The 15,927-nt window shown below is 42.2% G+C and overlaps 1 protein-coding gene across 2 annotated transcripts; it reads left to right on the forward strand.

Annotated features, from left to right (window-relative positions):
• The first annotated feature begins 1,971 nt into the window (after positions 1 to 1,971).
• ppp1r12b (protein phosphatase 1, regulatory subunit 12B) lies at positions 1,972 to 15,356 on the forward strand. Of its 2 annotated transcripts, XM_071894633.2 has the most exons (8): positions 1,972 to 2,545; positions 6,880 to 6,896; positions 7,044 to 7,176; positions 9,905 to 10,009; positions 10,233 to 10,283; positions 10,612 to 10,662; positions 11,547 to 11,617; positions 14,466 to 15,356. In XM_071894633.2, exons 1-7 carry the CDS (start codon positions 2,444 to 2,446, stop codon positions 11,586 to 11,588), a joined length of 501 nt encoding a protein of 166 aa, XP_071750734.1. In that variant the 5' UTR covers positions 1,972 to 2,443; the 3' UTR covers positions 11,589 to 11,617; positions 14,466 to 15,356. The 2 variants fall into 2 exon arrangements, with proteins under 2 accessions (XP_071750734.1, XP_071750733.1); XM_071894632.2 differs by lacking the exon at positions 11,547 to 11,617.
• The last annotated feature ends 571 nt before the right edge of the window (positions 15,357 to 15,927 follow it).

Here is a 15,927-nt window from a genome sequence, read left to right on the forward strand (position 1 = left end):
TCAGCTGTCCCCCATGGTGGAATCTGAAACACAGATCTGCAAGTAACATGAGAGTCTCTCAGCATTACTGAGGACTAAATCTGTCTGTGATAATCATACTGAGCAGCGTGGCTTCATCAGAAGGGTGACGGGCTGCACCGACCTCTGCATGACTCCATAATGATCTGAACAGACTCTCCACATTGCTTTTCAAGAACAGAGAGGGGGACAGGTGCAGAGAAACTTGGCTAAGAGATTTTGCTACTTTAAAAATGGATGATGATGATGATGATGATGATGATGATGGGAGAATAGACAGAAGAAGGGCAAGCGAGACTGCTTTTGCTGCCAGTATTTCTCCTTCCTTCCGAGATTAAGATATTAGAGAGTGCGCCCTGCTCCCTCTTCCTCATTTACTGAGAAACTCAAGACAGCTCTGGAAGCCACTGCTGTGCGCTCATTACCACTATCCAAGAAATGCATGAGAATAATATCCCATATGGTAAGTCATAAATGAGAGAGCTGGCTCACTCAAGCGAAGGCGAAGGATCAGTGTGGGGGAACTCCAGCTGGAATCCACCCTTTGTAAAGGTCTCTGTCTCCAACACCAGTGCCAGTGCAGCTCGCCGCCACACAGCCAGTGAACTTCCTGATAAGGTTTATGCAGCTCAGATTCTCTGCTGATGGTCTCTGAGGGTGAATATGCATTAGAAATATATACGCAGGCCGACTGCAACTGCCTATTTCAGTGTTTGAAACGTACGTGTGGCTTATTTTAAACCAGCCCGGACAGTGTATCGCTGATATTATATAGTACAAGTCAAAAGAGTTCAAGAAGTAAATCTATCAACATCGTGCACATTAATCTGAGCAAGAGATTGTGTGCAAGGTCTATTAGAAGAAGAATGTGGTCAATTGGGGGGAGTTTAGCAGCTCTAAATTACTATTTTCTTACTTCTTTTATGTTCTATGTTTTGATGAATAAAAAGTAATTTATAGACACTTTACATTTGTGGACAACTGTCCAATAGTAATACATTTTCTGGATAAAACTGAAAGCCTATTTTTTCTTCATCACGGCCATTTTGTTCAATAATTGGCTAGAGTAGCGATCACAGTTTCCTTTTTTAAGAGGGGGGACTAGAGAGCCAGACTTCTTTCTTTCTTTCTTTCTTTCTTTTTCTCTTCCTATTTTTTTCTGTGTGTCTGCCTATCTATCTTTCCTCTTTTCTCTCTCTCAGAAGATGAGCAGGGATAAGGGAGTTTAGGAACCGCTGCAGCGCTGCGAACCTCACTATAAAAGGAAGATAGCAATGAGCTGGCTTGTGCAGACTATGAGCAGACAGTAAGGGAGGGGGGGGGGGGGGGGGGCATGGTTGTGTAAGATGGTGACTTTGGAGAGAGAGATGAAAAAACAACTTAATATTTTTATAAAGCAGAGCCCCAGAAGGCCACGGATTGAGTCACTTACAACAAGCCATTTTGTCTGAGCCAACAGAACTGGACAGAACGGGACAAAATAACCACTGCTGTCTTATAATGAGCTGCTCCTCATTGTCAGTAGTCTGCAGGGTTAAAATGTGAAGTGGATGACACCGATTTTGTGAAGGAGAGAGATGTGGCACAGAAGCCCTGTGTTTACACCATGTTAACACTCACACTAAAAGCACTTCTTCCTGACAGGCCGTCGTTGTTGATGGCTCTTGGGGTGAAACTCCCGACCTTCCAGGACACAAGCTGCAGCCCCCCGACTCTGGCTTTGTGCTCCACCTCCTCTTATCCCCATCCACATCAGTGGACAATTTTAGCCCTCAGTGCCGAGCCCGTCCATAGCAGAGCCTCTGGCAGGCTGCCAGAGAAAGCTGCCAGAGCTGAAGAGAGCAGGGAAAGAGGAGGGAGAGGGGGAGGGGAGGGGGGGGGGGGGGTGAACTGGGAGGGTGACCAAGCAGTGAAAGGAGAGGGAGAGAGAGAGAGAGGGAGGGAGATGGAGAGTGTGTGTGTGTATATCTTGAGGAAACATAGGAAGAGAGAGCATAGGGAACAAACTTTTCTCTCTCGACTGCTTTCTTTGGACGTTAGCACTTTTTCACATTTCATCCAAAACCTCGGTGTTGACAGGGCGGAGACGAGGGCTAACAATTTGTTTGCGCGATCCACAAAGCTTGTTTTGTTTTGTTTTCATTTTTGATCTGATTACTGTTTCACTGTCTGAGCTCTGAAGAAGGCGTGAGCGCAAATCGGCAGTCCTTCCAAACTTAGCCGCAGTTCTCCCCGGCTCATGGGACTGTGAAGCCGGACTCGTACACGCAGACACCTGTTGTGTGAGGATTCCCCAGGAGCACGGTCATGGGCATCTGCGTCACTGTTGCTTGAGGGAATCTGTGGATCTGTGCAGCTGCTATCTGGTTGCTTCAGTGAATGTTACAGTAGAGGTTGACTTGCTTGTCCGGGGTAGACAAAGGAGATGTCATCCTACTACCCACGCACCAAGGATCTGGCTCGCACCAGGAAGTCACTGTCAGATTCCCCACCGTCCTCACCTTCCCCTACAGCCAAAAACTTCAGAGTAAGACCACAACTTTTTCTTTCAGTGTTCAAGCTCCACTTGAGCTGCACCCATTTGATTTCAATCTAATGATTAACCAGGTTTACCAGGATATATGACTGACTAACCCTGGTTGAGTATTTGTTCATGTCAATAGCAATAGGAAAGGAATGTGTTCAAGTTCACATCCAGGTATGGATAATTCATTTTCAAATTGAATCACTCAGATACTGCACTGTTTAGTGTGTTTTCTCACCACTATTAAGTGATTGCTCCCTCTGCAATGTGATAATCCAGTCTAACTCCTCGTTAAACCTAAACAAAGCATCTTATGTGGGTGTTAGTGATTGATTTATTAGCCAGATTAATTTGTGTGGGGATTTGTAATGTGCATTAAGACTAAAGCTTCCAAGGCTTCTAAACACATGACTGGACATGCACTGTGTTGCCATGTAAAGTTTGTTTGTTGTTTTGGAGATCGGCTGTTTTTAGTGTGTTCAGTTAAACGAGCAAGTTAATTAAGTAATGAATGAAAATGAACCAATAATTAGTGAATCACACATCACAAGACTTTTTGATGACCCTTGAAAGGAGAGTATTTGTTCTGAAGCACTAAGAGTCTGACCACACGTTTGGATTGAAACATTCCCTCTGTAATTTCCTGTTATTTTTTCTTTCTAAGTGGCTTATTCTCATGGGCGTTGTTGGACTGTTCTACTCTAACTTGTTTATGTCAGTGAATCAGACTGAGTTGGACTGGTGCAATGTGTGATAGTCACATTTAAAACAACTAAAGGGACTGAAAGAAAAGAACAAAATGACGCAACGTGATCCTGTCTATTTAGAGACACGCACACACAGGTGCTTACGTAATGTTATGTAATATTACAGTCTCATGATAGCACTGTTACTTGCAGTGAATGCTACCAGTGAACACTGTCATACTTCTGCCCTCTCCTCATGAACTGTCATTTTCTATTCTTACTGTACTGTACCCATGGTGGAAGTCAGGCATGAATTTTCCATGATGTCAGCCCCACTCTGAATTGGCAATGCTTTCCTGGGAGAGAAAATCCAGAGGAGGGGGGAAATGAAAGAGAATCAGGTTGATGCGATATTTTTAGCACTTGCCTCATTGTTTATGATGAGAATGTGGTCCACTTTGGCAAAAATAAGATGCGTGTTGCACAGCTGTGAGAAACAAGGCAAAACTATAAACAGAACCACATCTGCTTTCTGGGATGCCATACTTGGTAAGATGCCCTGGTTGTGCAGCATTTTTGCGATGTGGCCTGTCCATGCTCTTGCAATAGAAAAGGAAATAAGTCATTCTCAGTGGGCAGAAGAGGTCAGTCAGAAAGAGTTAACAGAGAGGGAGGAGGAGGAGAGGCGGGAGTGAGAGAAGGTGAGTGAATGTGGAAGAAACGTCTTTTATGGTTGTGTGTGCTGTGTCAATTCCAGGGGTGGGGGATGGAGGGGGTTGCTCAAATTTTCCTACAGTGGACCCAGTCAGCTCTGAAGGGGTGATGGTGCGAAAAAAAATAGGAGAAGAAGTTAAAGGGTGAGTAGGGGAATGAAGAGTCTCCTACTCCTGGAGACTTGATGGTTTCATTGGCTCTTGGAGGCTGCTGTTGCCAGTATTGTTTATCTACTGCAGCGCTGTGGGGCGGCCTGCATGTGTGCAGCCGACCCCCCGGTGTGTGTGGTGTCGGTCCTGGCAAGCTATAAAACTGGAGGCAGTATTGTTTACAGGCGGCCCGTGGTTGAAGCATGCACCCGTTCAGAGGCTGTTTCCATCAGTCTGGGGCCCACGTTCTTTTCTCCCCTGGTAGATCGTCTCTCCCTGCATCTGCTGCGCCTCACATACTTTACTGAGCCGCACATGCCAGTTTCGACTCGCTCTATTTTTCCTAACAAGGGAACACGGACCGGGGCATCTGCATAGCAGGTGCCGAAATATATATGGCTTTGTAAACTGACTACTGTGGCTTTTGTGTAGTTTATAGTTTACTTTGTAGTAGAAGTAAAATGTCATTGCAGTGATACAAGTATCATGTACAACGATTCAGGTTCTATTTCCATAGCAACCTTAACACAAGGGCTAGGCTGACATTGTGAGGCTTTGGTCAAATCTAACAAAAGGTTTCCTGATGAAGACATAAAAGCGTAAAAGTACGGATTCACCCTTTTTTCTCAAGATTCATATCTGGTCTAATTAATCCCCGCTACTCACTCACGATTTCCTTGAAATTAAGTGTTTAAGAAACTCATTTCACCAATTTACTAATCCTTTGGTGTGAAATAGGTCTCACATGTCTGCTTACAGGGACTAATAACCTAGAAAGAGTTTCATGAATAGGCAGAGTTTGATGCTTTCAGTGGGCCTGTTAAGTGCACGGTTACAGCTCCTATATCAAGAGGCAGACTTCATGAAGACTTATTCATAAAAACATCACATCTATCTTTTCAAACCAATCATCACTGAACAATGAATGGGCCCCGAACCTGATCAAGGGGATTACCTCAATATTGCATGAGGAGATCTTCAGTGAGAGCTCATCCTGGCTCCGTCCTCGGCCCTGCTTCATCTGAGGTCACGGGGTCTGTTTGTCCCTGGATAGAAGTTCTGCTAAAGCACATGACCACATAAGGACAGGCAGCGCTGGCTCAGTTGGGTAAACACTCGCTGAGGAATTGCTCTTTTGGTGCAGCGTGAAATATCCCCCTACCAGCCAAATGTGAACGTAGAAATAATTGTGCAGTCGGTTCCTTTTGACATAAATTGTTCTCCTAAAGCATATGCTATTAATGTGATCTACATCTGCTTCTTGTCTTACCAGTCTGTGCCACCGCACAAGAAGACTGGGGTGTAATTCAAAGTGTTTCTAAACAAAACCCAATCCCCCTGGCCCGGGAATAAGCTGTTAGCATGGAGTGTTTAAGTCTTCTTTCCTACACAAGAGAGCAGCTTCTAATCTTTGAATTTAGGGGTAAACAGTATAAGATCGGAGCAGATATTACAATTACAACCATCAGGCTGGCTTCAGACTGGCCTCATATCTTAAAATGTGTTTTTTTCTTGTTTTGTCTGTACTTTGCACTTTGTAATGTACTTTGCACTTTGTAATGAACCTGTTTTGTTCTTAAATGACTTGATTAGACAGCCTCTTTCTCTCTCGCTGTACTTATTAAAACAAGATGTACGGCAAGCTGTTAGATGGATGCGTCTGCTGTGCTCTCTCTCTCTCTCTCTCTCTCTCTCTCTCTCTCTCTCTCTCTCTCCCCCCTTCACTGACTGATAGTTAGCCCACACATCAAGGTATCATCCTCTTATGTGTCATGTTTATCAGCTGTTGGCAGTCGGTTATCTGTCTGCTCAGTACAGACAACAGGTCTGGCTGGCAGGTCTGGAGATAGATATAATAATTGTAATACTTTAGTTTTGGCAGTCACAATCGATCTACACAGTGTGTGGCATGTACGATACACAGCCAGGCAGTAGAGGCACATAAACTACGCCTGGCTGTTCTGTGAAAATTGCATAATGTAGGCAAATCCTAGTTGTCCTATACAACTCTACATGTAGCACAATACCTTGACTCCTTGGTGAAGTGAATACATTTGTTATCACAAATCATTGAGCAAATCATTGATTGTGAGCAGCCATATCAATCCCGAGAAGTAATAGAAAGCTGAATATGTACTGAATTTGTATGAAATTATGTCTAGACATGAGAATAAACTTGTGTAAATTGAACAACAAGCAGAAATCTGTCCACAGTCCCTCTGTCTGAATGGCAGTAAATATCTGATGTCAGCCATGCAGACTGGACTAGTCACAGCAAAATCCTGCCAAGGCGGTGTGCTATCAGCAATCTGTTCCCTGAGGTCATACCTTTGAACACTGTCGCGCAGAATACAGAGACTCATAGGAGAAACTCAGCTTCTCCGCGACATGAAGTCATCTTTATGCTGCAGCCATTTGCGTGGCAAACACCCACTAAAAGATTAACCGAGCTTACCGGAGAGGTTTGACCCAGGTGAACCCTGTCAATGCAGTGTTGGGGTGAATTATATCAGCTCACTTCCGCGAGCATGTCTTTCCTCTGGGACCTAAGGCATCTGAACACGCTGTGATAAGTCACTTGGAAGTTTTGCTTTGTTTTTGTTCTCTGCTGTCTCAATATGGAAAATATTTCACTGTCGAGCCTCTGTTTGATCCTATCAAACAAATAAATCTGGATCTAGCCAGAACAGAACGGTTTTTTTTTTACAAAATGTTGTTCCCATGCTCAAGCTGGTAGTGATTTATTTGTGATCTCACTCACTAACATGGCTTACTGTTTGTTTTTCAGCATGACAGAGTGGCAAGGTAAGTATTTGGCATTGTTTTTTCTCCTACTTTGCAGTACTGTTTTTCCCATAGCAGTCAAAAATAAACAGCCTAAATAGAGAACTAAACTGGCATTGTGGAATAAACAGGTTTGTACTGAATATGAGATGTGCTCCCTCCTCCCAGATTGGACTCCAGTGGAGGAGACAGCACAACAGACAAACCGTTAGGCCGCACCAGCTCCTACACCCGGAGGGAGACCAGACTGGCCGCACTCAATAAGCAGGAGGAAGACTCCGGTACCAAGGACTATAGGAAGGTAGTAACTCTCACCACACCTCAATTTATCTTAACTGCTGGTGAAGCAAGGAGCCTCGAGGGAAATCAGGAGGTAATTGTTATTTTTCACATGAAGAAAACTTTTGGTTTTTTTTCCAGTCCAGATTCAACCTTCTCTGCAAGAAAACAAACATTTTCAAGAATAGATTATATATTAATTTCCTCTGGAATGCTTCATTCGGTGCAGAAAGCTGAATTTCTGTATATGCCTGTCAGATCACCATGCAAATTAGCAGTTTCTTCATCTCTAATGTTCCAAAAAGGGCCAGTAGATAGAGATTTAATTTGACTTACAGAACAAACAGTATTGTGATCTGTGTGAGCCTATATACTTCTGAATTGGAGAAAGAAAAGAATTTACCGAAACTCAAAGCTGATGAGATTAATTTACTAGATTCTCACTCTACAGGAATTGTAAGAATGCTCTGAAGGAAATGAATCATGGGAAATCTCCAGGATGGGATGGGATCCCTCCTGAATTTTAGTTTTAGTTTTGGTCTGATCTTGGTCCAACATTATTAGAAATGATTAATACAGCCATCGAAGTGTAAACACTGCCATCATTTCACATAAAAAGGGGAAAGACCCTAAATTATGTTCAGGTCATAGATCCATATCCCTTATAACCACAGATGATAATCTGTATGCTACTCTGTTCTGCCCATATTGGTACATCCTGACCAAACAGGTTTTGCGAGACAGAGGTTATGATCTGATAATGTCTGTCGTCTCCTTTATATTATTATTCATGGAGCGTCCAGTTTTGCAACACCATGTGCCGAAATGCCAGCAGATGCTGAGAAAGCTTTTGACAGGCTGGAATGGCCTTACCTCTGGGGCACGATGCACAATATGGGCTTTGGTGATAAATTTATGAATATGTTTCAAAACATTATATCACAATCAAGCAGCAATGGAAACAGGAGACCAGTGGGTCTCTGTAGCATGTGGCACAATGCAAGGTTGTCCGACCTTGCTGTTATTGTTTGTGATTTCCCTGGAACCACTAACACAGAAGATTATAATATCTGAAGGAGTTAAGAAAATAACAATACACTTCATAAGATATCTTTATATGCTGATGATTAGTCACTGTATATTGATCACTGTATATTACATTGCTGCCAGTTGTTGATTTACTTGAGAAATTCAACTCAATATCTTGTTACAAGTCTTCATTATTACCTCTTAATAAAGTGATGATAGACCTACAATTTTAGATACTTGGGAATAGATATTTATCATTCATTAGATAAAACCATAATACAGAATTACAACAGAATGTAACAGAAGATACAGATAAGTGGGTCAACTTAACAATATCCTTAGCAGGTTGTAGTTTAATAGTGAAAATTTATATTTTACACAGAGTTAATTTCATTGCTACTACTCGTCCTCTACCTCCCCCATCTGGTTTTTGGGACAAGCTTCAAGGTCGAGTCTCAAAATACATTTGGAAGGGACAGTTCCCTAGAAATAGAACAGCCATATTACAGCATGACAAAAGGTCTGGGGGGTTAAATGTGCCTAATTTTGAAGTCTGTCGTTATGCTTTCATGATTTGCCCTTTTGAAAAACTGGTTTGATCGCTCAATGTGCCTTGGGTAGAGGTAGAAAGGCAAATAGTGTCATCTCTCTCCCTCAAAGATGTATTGTTTAATGCTTTGTCTGACCACTGCTGTTCTGAACATTTTGGACCAATTCCCTCTCATTACATATAGAAACAATTATTAATGAAAAATGATGTAAATAGGAGACAAATTGGCATCTTGATACTGGGGTGGGAAACCCCGATTCTTTTTTCCACAATGACAAAAATCAAGGGATTCATACTATATCACACATAATGAATGATGAAGGTTATGATCATTCCAAGATTTGAAACATGGTTTTATTTGCCTGGAACAGCTTTCTTTTTCTATTTACTGTACTGCTAAGCACACAAAATGACACAAAATGGCAAAAATGGAATGATGGAAACGACCACATGTTTTAAATCTAGATCAGTGGATGGCTCTGTCATGGTGTTGAGATAGTTTTAGAATCATCAATAGCACATGTAAAGGGTGCAAACAGGCAAATTGTAGAAGCACTTGCAGATGCAGCTGAATTAGTCAGTATGTTCAGGTTTTTGAGAGTGAGTTAGGTTTATTCTGGTATGTGCTACTGTACGATATGAATGACTATACAAACAGATTATCTTTGTATTACTATATTATTAAAAGATAGTAATAATATTGTGTTGAACTGATATAAAAAAAACAACACAATGCCATAAGGCCAAATGGTAACATATGAGATTTACAGTAATTTTTTTTTCAGACAATACATTATACGATATTCAATTATATAAACTATGTTCAATAGTTAAATTCATGTATTATGTAGTATATCCAATTAGACAGTGCTCTGATATAAATAGATAGCCATATAGTTAAGCAAAGGTAAAGAAGGGGGAGGGGCTGCCCTTGAAAAATAATATATGAGAGAGGGGGTGGGATAGTGATGGGGATAAGCAGCTGGGGTTGCATAGAGGTTGGATGAAAAATTTGAAATTGTTGTTTTATTTTATTTATTTATTTAGCTTCTATGTACCATTCTGTATTATGTAATTTCACGCTTGATTTTTTTTTAACTTACCAAAAAGCCATTCAAAGACCAAGGGTCCCTTGACTAAGGCGTCTGATTCTTCTTTATCTTTATTTCAGATGTATCAGGATGCCTTGCGTGAGAATGAGAAGCTCAAGTCCAGGTTGCAGGACAGCAAACAAGAGCTGGCCAGGATACGTTCACAGCTGGAGAAAGTCACTCAGGTACAGAAACAGAGCCAATGTGATCTTCATATTGCTGCATAACCAGTATCCTTCTTCCATCTTAAAAGCAGTATTAAACACAGGTTGGGGTCAACTGAAGGAAGATCACATTAGGGACGATCAACTAATTACAGACAGAAATAACTTTCAAAAATACACAAGCATATTTTTAAGTATTTTCTCCCAATACTTTTGCAATAACAGCACCATTTTTAACTTTTAGAAACAAGACAGAATATCTGAGAGATCCTCTGTACTTGAATCAGAGAAAAGGGTATGTATCTATCTTGACAGCTGTTCTTCATTATTGCAAGACAACTTCTCCATATTTTAGTTGATCAGGCTGTTCTACTGTATCAAGATGGATGAATGTCCATATCTTTTCTTGGTCTTTTTCTCTCTAATTTTCCTGTCTTGTTTCAAATCACTCTCTAATGGCCTTTCACTCTTAGAGCATGGAACTAATCATTTCAATAATATCAATAATATGAGAGCTGAGTCGACTAATCATGACTAATCATTTTAAATGTGAAAACTCAAATGAAATCTACATGTTTTTTTCTAACTGGAAAAATGTCAACATCTTTTTTCTTTATTCTCAGGAAAAACAGGCTCTTGAGAAAAGAGTGTCAGACATGGAGGACGAGTTAAAGGTCAGTCAAAAATAAATTGCACATAGTCAGCCTGGCTCTGCCGGTCTACAGCTCACCTAGGTCAAGATGGCATCTATTTTCTCTCAGATACTGAAGTTATGCTTCATTTATCTCGCTGGTGTTTTTTCTAACATAACACTAACAGTCACAAAAATACATTACATTACGTCATTTAGCAGACGTTTTTGTCCAAAGTGACTTACAGCATACACACCTCCTCGCAGCCAAGCCCCTCCCACCCATGTTAAATCAAGCACGCCTAAAGCCTTTTAGAGAGAAAACACGCGTAGAGTGCACTCCGGGGTTGTGGTTAGCCAGGTGGGTTGGGAGTCAAGGAGAGGGAAGGTCGATGCTAAAGGCTCATTACCTACAGTGTTCTGCCGGGACAGTTCCTGCCAGGCTGAGGAGGAGCCTGTTCCGCTGCTCCCCTGCTCCACTTATCCCACTGTTGGGGTGAACACTGTGACCTAGTTCCAGCTGAATACCAAACCCCGTCCAAGAGCAAAAGACCTGCTTTTGTGAGACATTCCTGCACTGATTGTGTGTATTCCGCTTCACAAAGAAACACGGGGCAGAGAAATTTCAGGCTTGAGTAAATGCGGGCTGTGCTGCAGTTTGTGCATTGCGACTTTTCCGACAGTTACAGAAGCATTCACCAGACACAGAGTGAGAATATAATGTGACGGCGGCGGCGGCAAATTCCAGTGAAATCATTCTATTCCTACTGAAAATTAAAGTCATGGCCCTGGTCTGAGGGAATGTAAGATGCAGACAGCGGTTACAGACAGTGACAAGGACATTTTAACTGACACAGGGCAGCAGTGTGATATACTAGCAGATGCCAGCAGTGAATGTTTGACCCCATGTTGTCGTGGTTCCCTCAGCAGGAAGCCCCAATGCGGTTCCGCTGTGGGTACCAGCCCTGAGAGCAGGCTGTCTCAGGGGAGGGGGGATGGTGAGTGGTTGATAACGATGCAGAGGAGTGATTGACACCTGCCTGTCACCTCACATTATCCTGTTCTTTCAGAGACTGGGGCATGCGTACACGTGTGGACGCACATACACACACACACATCACATTATACCCTCAAGCATACATACAATATGTACTGTAGACGCTGCAGGGGCACACAATCTTTTTTTCCCTTTCAAATGCTATATGTGTGTTCTTGTCCAATGTGTCAGATTCCCTTTAGCTCCCTATACTGTAGGTCTCTTTATCTAGGCTCCTACATTGGAATGGTAGAGTTGAATTATTCCTGGCAGCTACTGAAACTTGAGCAATAGCAACTGTGGGGGAATTATCTGCAGGATTTGAAGTGAAGTCAGATCTGGTTTAGTATCAAAGAGTTTGAGATTAATGACAGATAATTATGCGTTCTTCTGTCAGTCTCTCCCTTTCCTTCCCTCTGTCTTTGCACGGGCACATTTTCATGGCACCTCTTTAGAAACTGTACTGTTGTAGACTTCATATACATGGGCTGTTCAGTCATAAGCACAGGCTCCCATAAATGTGCTTTGGGGTTGTAAGAAGCAGCTGGATGTCCTTCTTACCTCGTCCTTGGCCATACTCTCCTCCACAAACTAGTCCTTGGTTAGCCTGGAACACAACGTGTGTGAGTGTGTGCACTGTGGTTTACCCTCAGGAATGGCGTCAAACCACAGACGTCTCGTAGATCCACACTGAGGTTTACCTCAAAGCCAGGCCAAGAAGAGGGGGGAATGAATCATTTCCATTCCTTTGACTTCTAACTTATTGAGCTCTTGTGCAAAGTCTGAAACTGTAGAACTGCAGGTTATATGAAGGTGTGTGAATGAATATTCCCTCTCCTTTGCTCCTCTTCCAAGCATAACTGAAAAGCTATGCATAATCACACCTCGGCACCCCGCCACTCTCCACAGCCCAGGTTTGATGAGCACAAACCCAAGAATAGCTGGCTTCATAATTTGCTTTGCTTTTCACAGCTTTTGCCGTTTCTTTTCAAATTTCCCGGTAGTAAAATGTTTCTTTGTACAGGTTTTGTTGATTAGCCCCTCAGGTGGTCCTCGTCTGTTTTTTCTCTATTTCTGTGAAGGTGTGTGGGTGGTTGCATGTGTACGTGCGTGCATGCCTGTGTGTTTGTATCTGTACTGTATACACTGTCTATATCTGTCTTTCTCTTTGCACATGGCCTGCCTCCCTGCATGCTCTCTCTCTGTCTTTCTCTCTCTATCTCTCTCCTCCTTTGTGCAGGCTTTCCCTGCTCTGGCTCAGATCCAGGCCCTGCGGCGGGGGAACGAGCGTCTCCTGGCTGAGAATAGAGCCATGCTGCGTGTCCTCGCCCGCCTCTCTGAGATGGCCTCCCTGCCTGAGACAGAGGACCTCTGATCCTCTGACATCATCTCTCCTGCTTTCCCTTCCTCTCCCCTTCCTCAGCCACATCACTTCTGCACTCCTCTGTCCTTCCGGTTCCTCTCCAGCTCCCTCCTCCTCTGCTGTAATCCTCTCAGGCAGGTCCTGCACCCACCCACTGCTCACTCGCCTACACCGCAATGCATCTCCCCCTGCCCTCCTCTAACCCATTCTCCCATGAGGCCATCGGAGGGCGACCCCGCTGACCCCTCCCCCCCTAAACTTCTCTCGCGAGCCTCCTTTTCAGTCTATTTTTAGCTACATTCATGCTGCATGGATGAAAAGCTTCACATGACTACACTGAACACTGCAGTAGGATGTTGTTGTTTTTTCTTTGGTGATCATCTAGGTAAATTAAACATTCTGGAGCATAGAACAGTTAGAACAGTTATTGATCTGTGCAGAGTCAAATACGTGCAGCTCCTTCGTAATGTGTTGTGCAATCAATGCAAAATTGTTTGCCGAGGAAACAGCCATTCCACTCAATCCTCCGAGGGAAGTGGAACGTGTGAGTTCATTAGCCTTTAAAATGAGCAGTAAATCCTGTGCCACTGGGTCAAACATGGGCACCGCTGTGTGCCTGATTGCGTGTCTGTGCATGTGTGTGTGTGTGTCTTTTTGTGTTCGTGCAGCCTGTCAGAGCAGGGACAAATGTATATAATCATGTTACTTTAATTGCATTAAGAGCAGGGCAGTGTATGGGCAGTACCATCATCATGGGATTTCTTTAATGGAATTTGGGATTGTTGTGCAGTATACCAGGGAGAGTGATGGGGAAAATGAGAGAAAAGGGCCGTGGATTTCATGTGATCTACTGCAGGTCATGAGCAGAACTCAACGCTCATTCATGTTGATGCCAGGTGCTTCTGCCCACTCATCAGTGGCGATAATAACAATGTTAATAGGAATGCCAAAGCTAGCAGAGGGTTATTGTTTGTGTAGTGTCTTATATTTTGACTAAGATTGTGGTTATTTTTAGTCATTACTCCTCTTGAGAGAGACATAACCTAGATTTGAGAAATTGACCCCCTCTCTGTTTCTCTTTTTCTTTCATATTCTTTCTTACTTTTCACAAGCAGAGCATTCTGCTAAATTCACTCCCCTCCTTGCATGATCCAGCACTGTGAAGCATGTCCTCATTACTTGACCTCTAATTTTATTGAAAGACAACTTTTGGTCCATTTATTATCAGCGGTGATGGAAGATATTTCAACATTGCAATGGTTAAGTAGGATGGTGCTGTTGATATTGGAATATTATGGTACAAATAATAGTAGTGTCCTTACACCACCTGAAGCTTTCATTTGCACATTTCACGCTATCTATCAACCACTTCAGTTTCACTGAGTGCACAACAGCGGTGTTTATAATACAATGTACTAATACAGTTTCTCTCCCTCTGCTGCCCTAGATCTTAACAGAGCTCAAGTCAGACAACCAGAGGCTAAAGGATGAGAATGGGGCTCTCATTCGCGTCATCAGCAAACTGTCCAAATGAAAGATGTCTGAGTCACAACCTGAAGCTCCTGTTGTGTGTCAATGGATGTTCCAACCCTGATATGACAGTGTAATTATCAGTGATGTCCTAACTTGTAACTACTTCCAGAGTAATGGTGATGAGGCACTTTGCCCACTCCAGAAACAGATCCTCTTAATCCCTGTTGGGACTTGTGAAGATCCAAAGAGAGGTGTTAAATTTTTTTGTCAAATTCCACCAAGGGTGTGATAGAGTTACAACTATATTGTTTGTACTTGATTAGTTATTTTCTAGATTTTTCACATGTACAGAATAGGGACCACAAGTGCTGTTTGAATGGGACTTCATTGCCCAGTTCATGCAGATCCAGGGTTTCACATTAAGATACTGTATCCAATATTGTAGCTACACATCACATCATGACATCACATGTATTTATTTGTTGCTACATTGAGCACTGCAGAAAAGCATCTTCCTATTGTCTTAATTATGGAGAAGAGAGGTGGAAATGATGTCAGTAAAATAGGTTATTTTTCAAACTACTGAAATAGTCATGCACTCAACAGAAATATTACTTTCAAAATGGACACATGACACATTTTGATAATTGCCAGATTGATTCTGTTCCTCTGCTTTTGGTGATGTGGCAGTGTGCTTATTTTTTGTTCAAGAGTGTCCTTCATAGAGTGTTTTCTTTACCCAGTAGCTCACCACCCTCTCCTTCCAAACCTTAGGATGGCTAAACAGAGGAGACAGTGTGTGTGTGAAAGAGAATGTCCAATGTTATGTTTTGTTATAGAAATATATTTTTTATTTATTTATGCATTTCGTAGTTTTAATCTCTACACTTTGTTTACTCAATTTTATTTTAAAGGAATACACCGGGGTTTTTTGGGGGGAAAGTGGCCTGTTGCTCAACTTACCTGTTAAGTGATGAGAACACAGACACCAAAATCATCCACTGCTCCGTAGATCGTTTGCTCCGGTGCTCAATGCTAACACTTTAGATACACTATGTTGACAGATTGCAGACGACTTGCATTATCCACAGTATGAAGGCTGACCTTTTAGTGATTAAATGTTGTTAGTGATTTTTGTTTTATTATATGGTCTGATTCATGAATTAAAAAAAAAAAAATGAAATATCATAAACTAAATATAACTGATATAGCCATAGATTATTTTTGGAACTACCTCAGGTGAGCAATCACGCATTCATCCTCTGTGCAGAGATTTTTAGCTGTGCAGTGTTTCCCATCGCCCAGCAACAAGGGACTGTTTCTTCCCTAAGAAACAGTCCCTGCAAAGATTTGCAAAGATTTGCAAATCTTGTAATTTGTTTTATGTTAGTGAATTAATTGTGTTGTAAAGATTATATCGATTGACTGTTATCTAA

The sequence above is a fragment of the Centroberyx gerrardi genome, chromosome 14 (assembly GCF_048128805.1).
Source record: "Centroberyx gerrardi isolate f3 chromosome 14, fCenGer3.hap1.cur.20231027, whole genome shotgun sequence".
Taxonomy (NCBI): Eukaryota; Metazoa; Chordata; class Actinopteri; order Beryciformes; family Berycidae; genus Centroberyx; species Centroberyx gerrardi.

Coding starts and splice junctions, on each gene's coding strand:
- ppp1r12b (XM_071894632.2), top strand. CDS start 2,444: ATGTCATCCTACTACCCACGCACCAAGGATCTGGCTCGCACCAGGAAG. Junction 7,177..9,904: donor GTACCAAGGACTATAGGAAG/GTAGTAACTCTC, acceptor TCTTTATTTCAG/ATGTATCAGGATGCCTTGCG. Junction 10,010..10,232: donor AGCTGGAGAAAGTCACTCAG/GTACAGAAACAG, acceptor TTTAACTTTTAG/AAACAAGACAGAATATCTGA.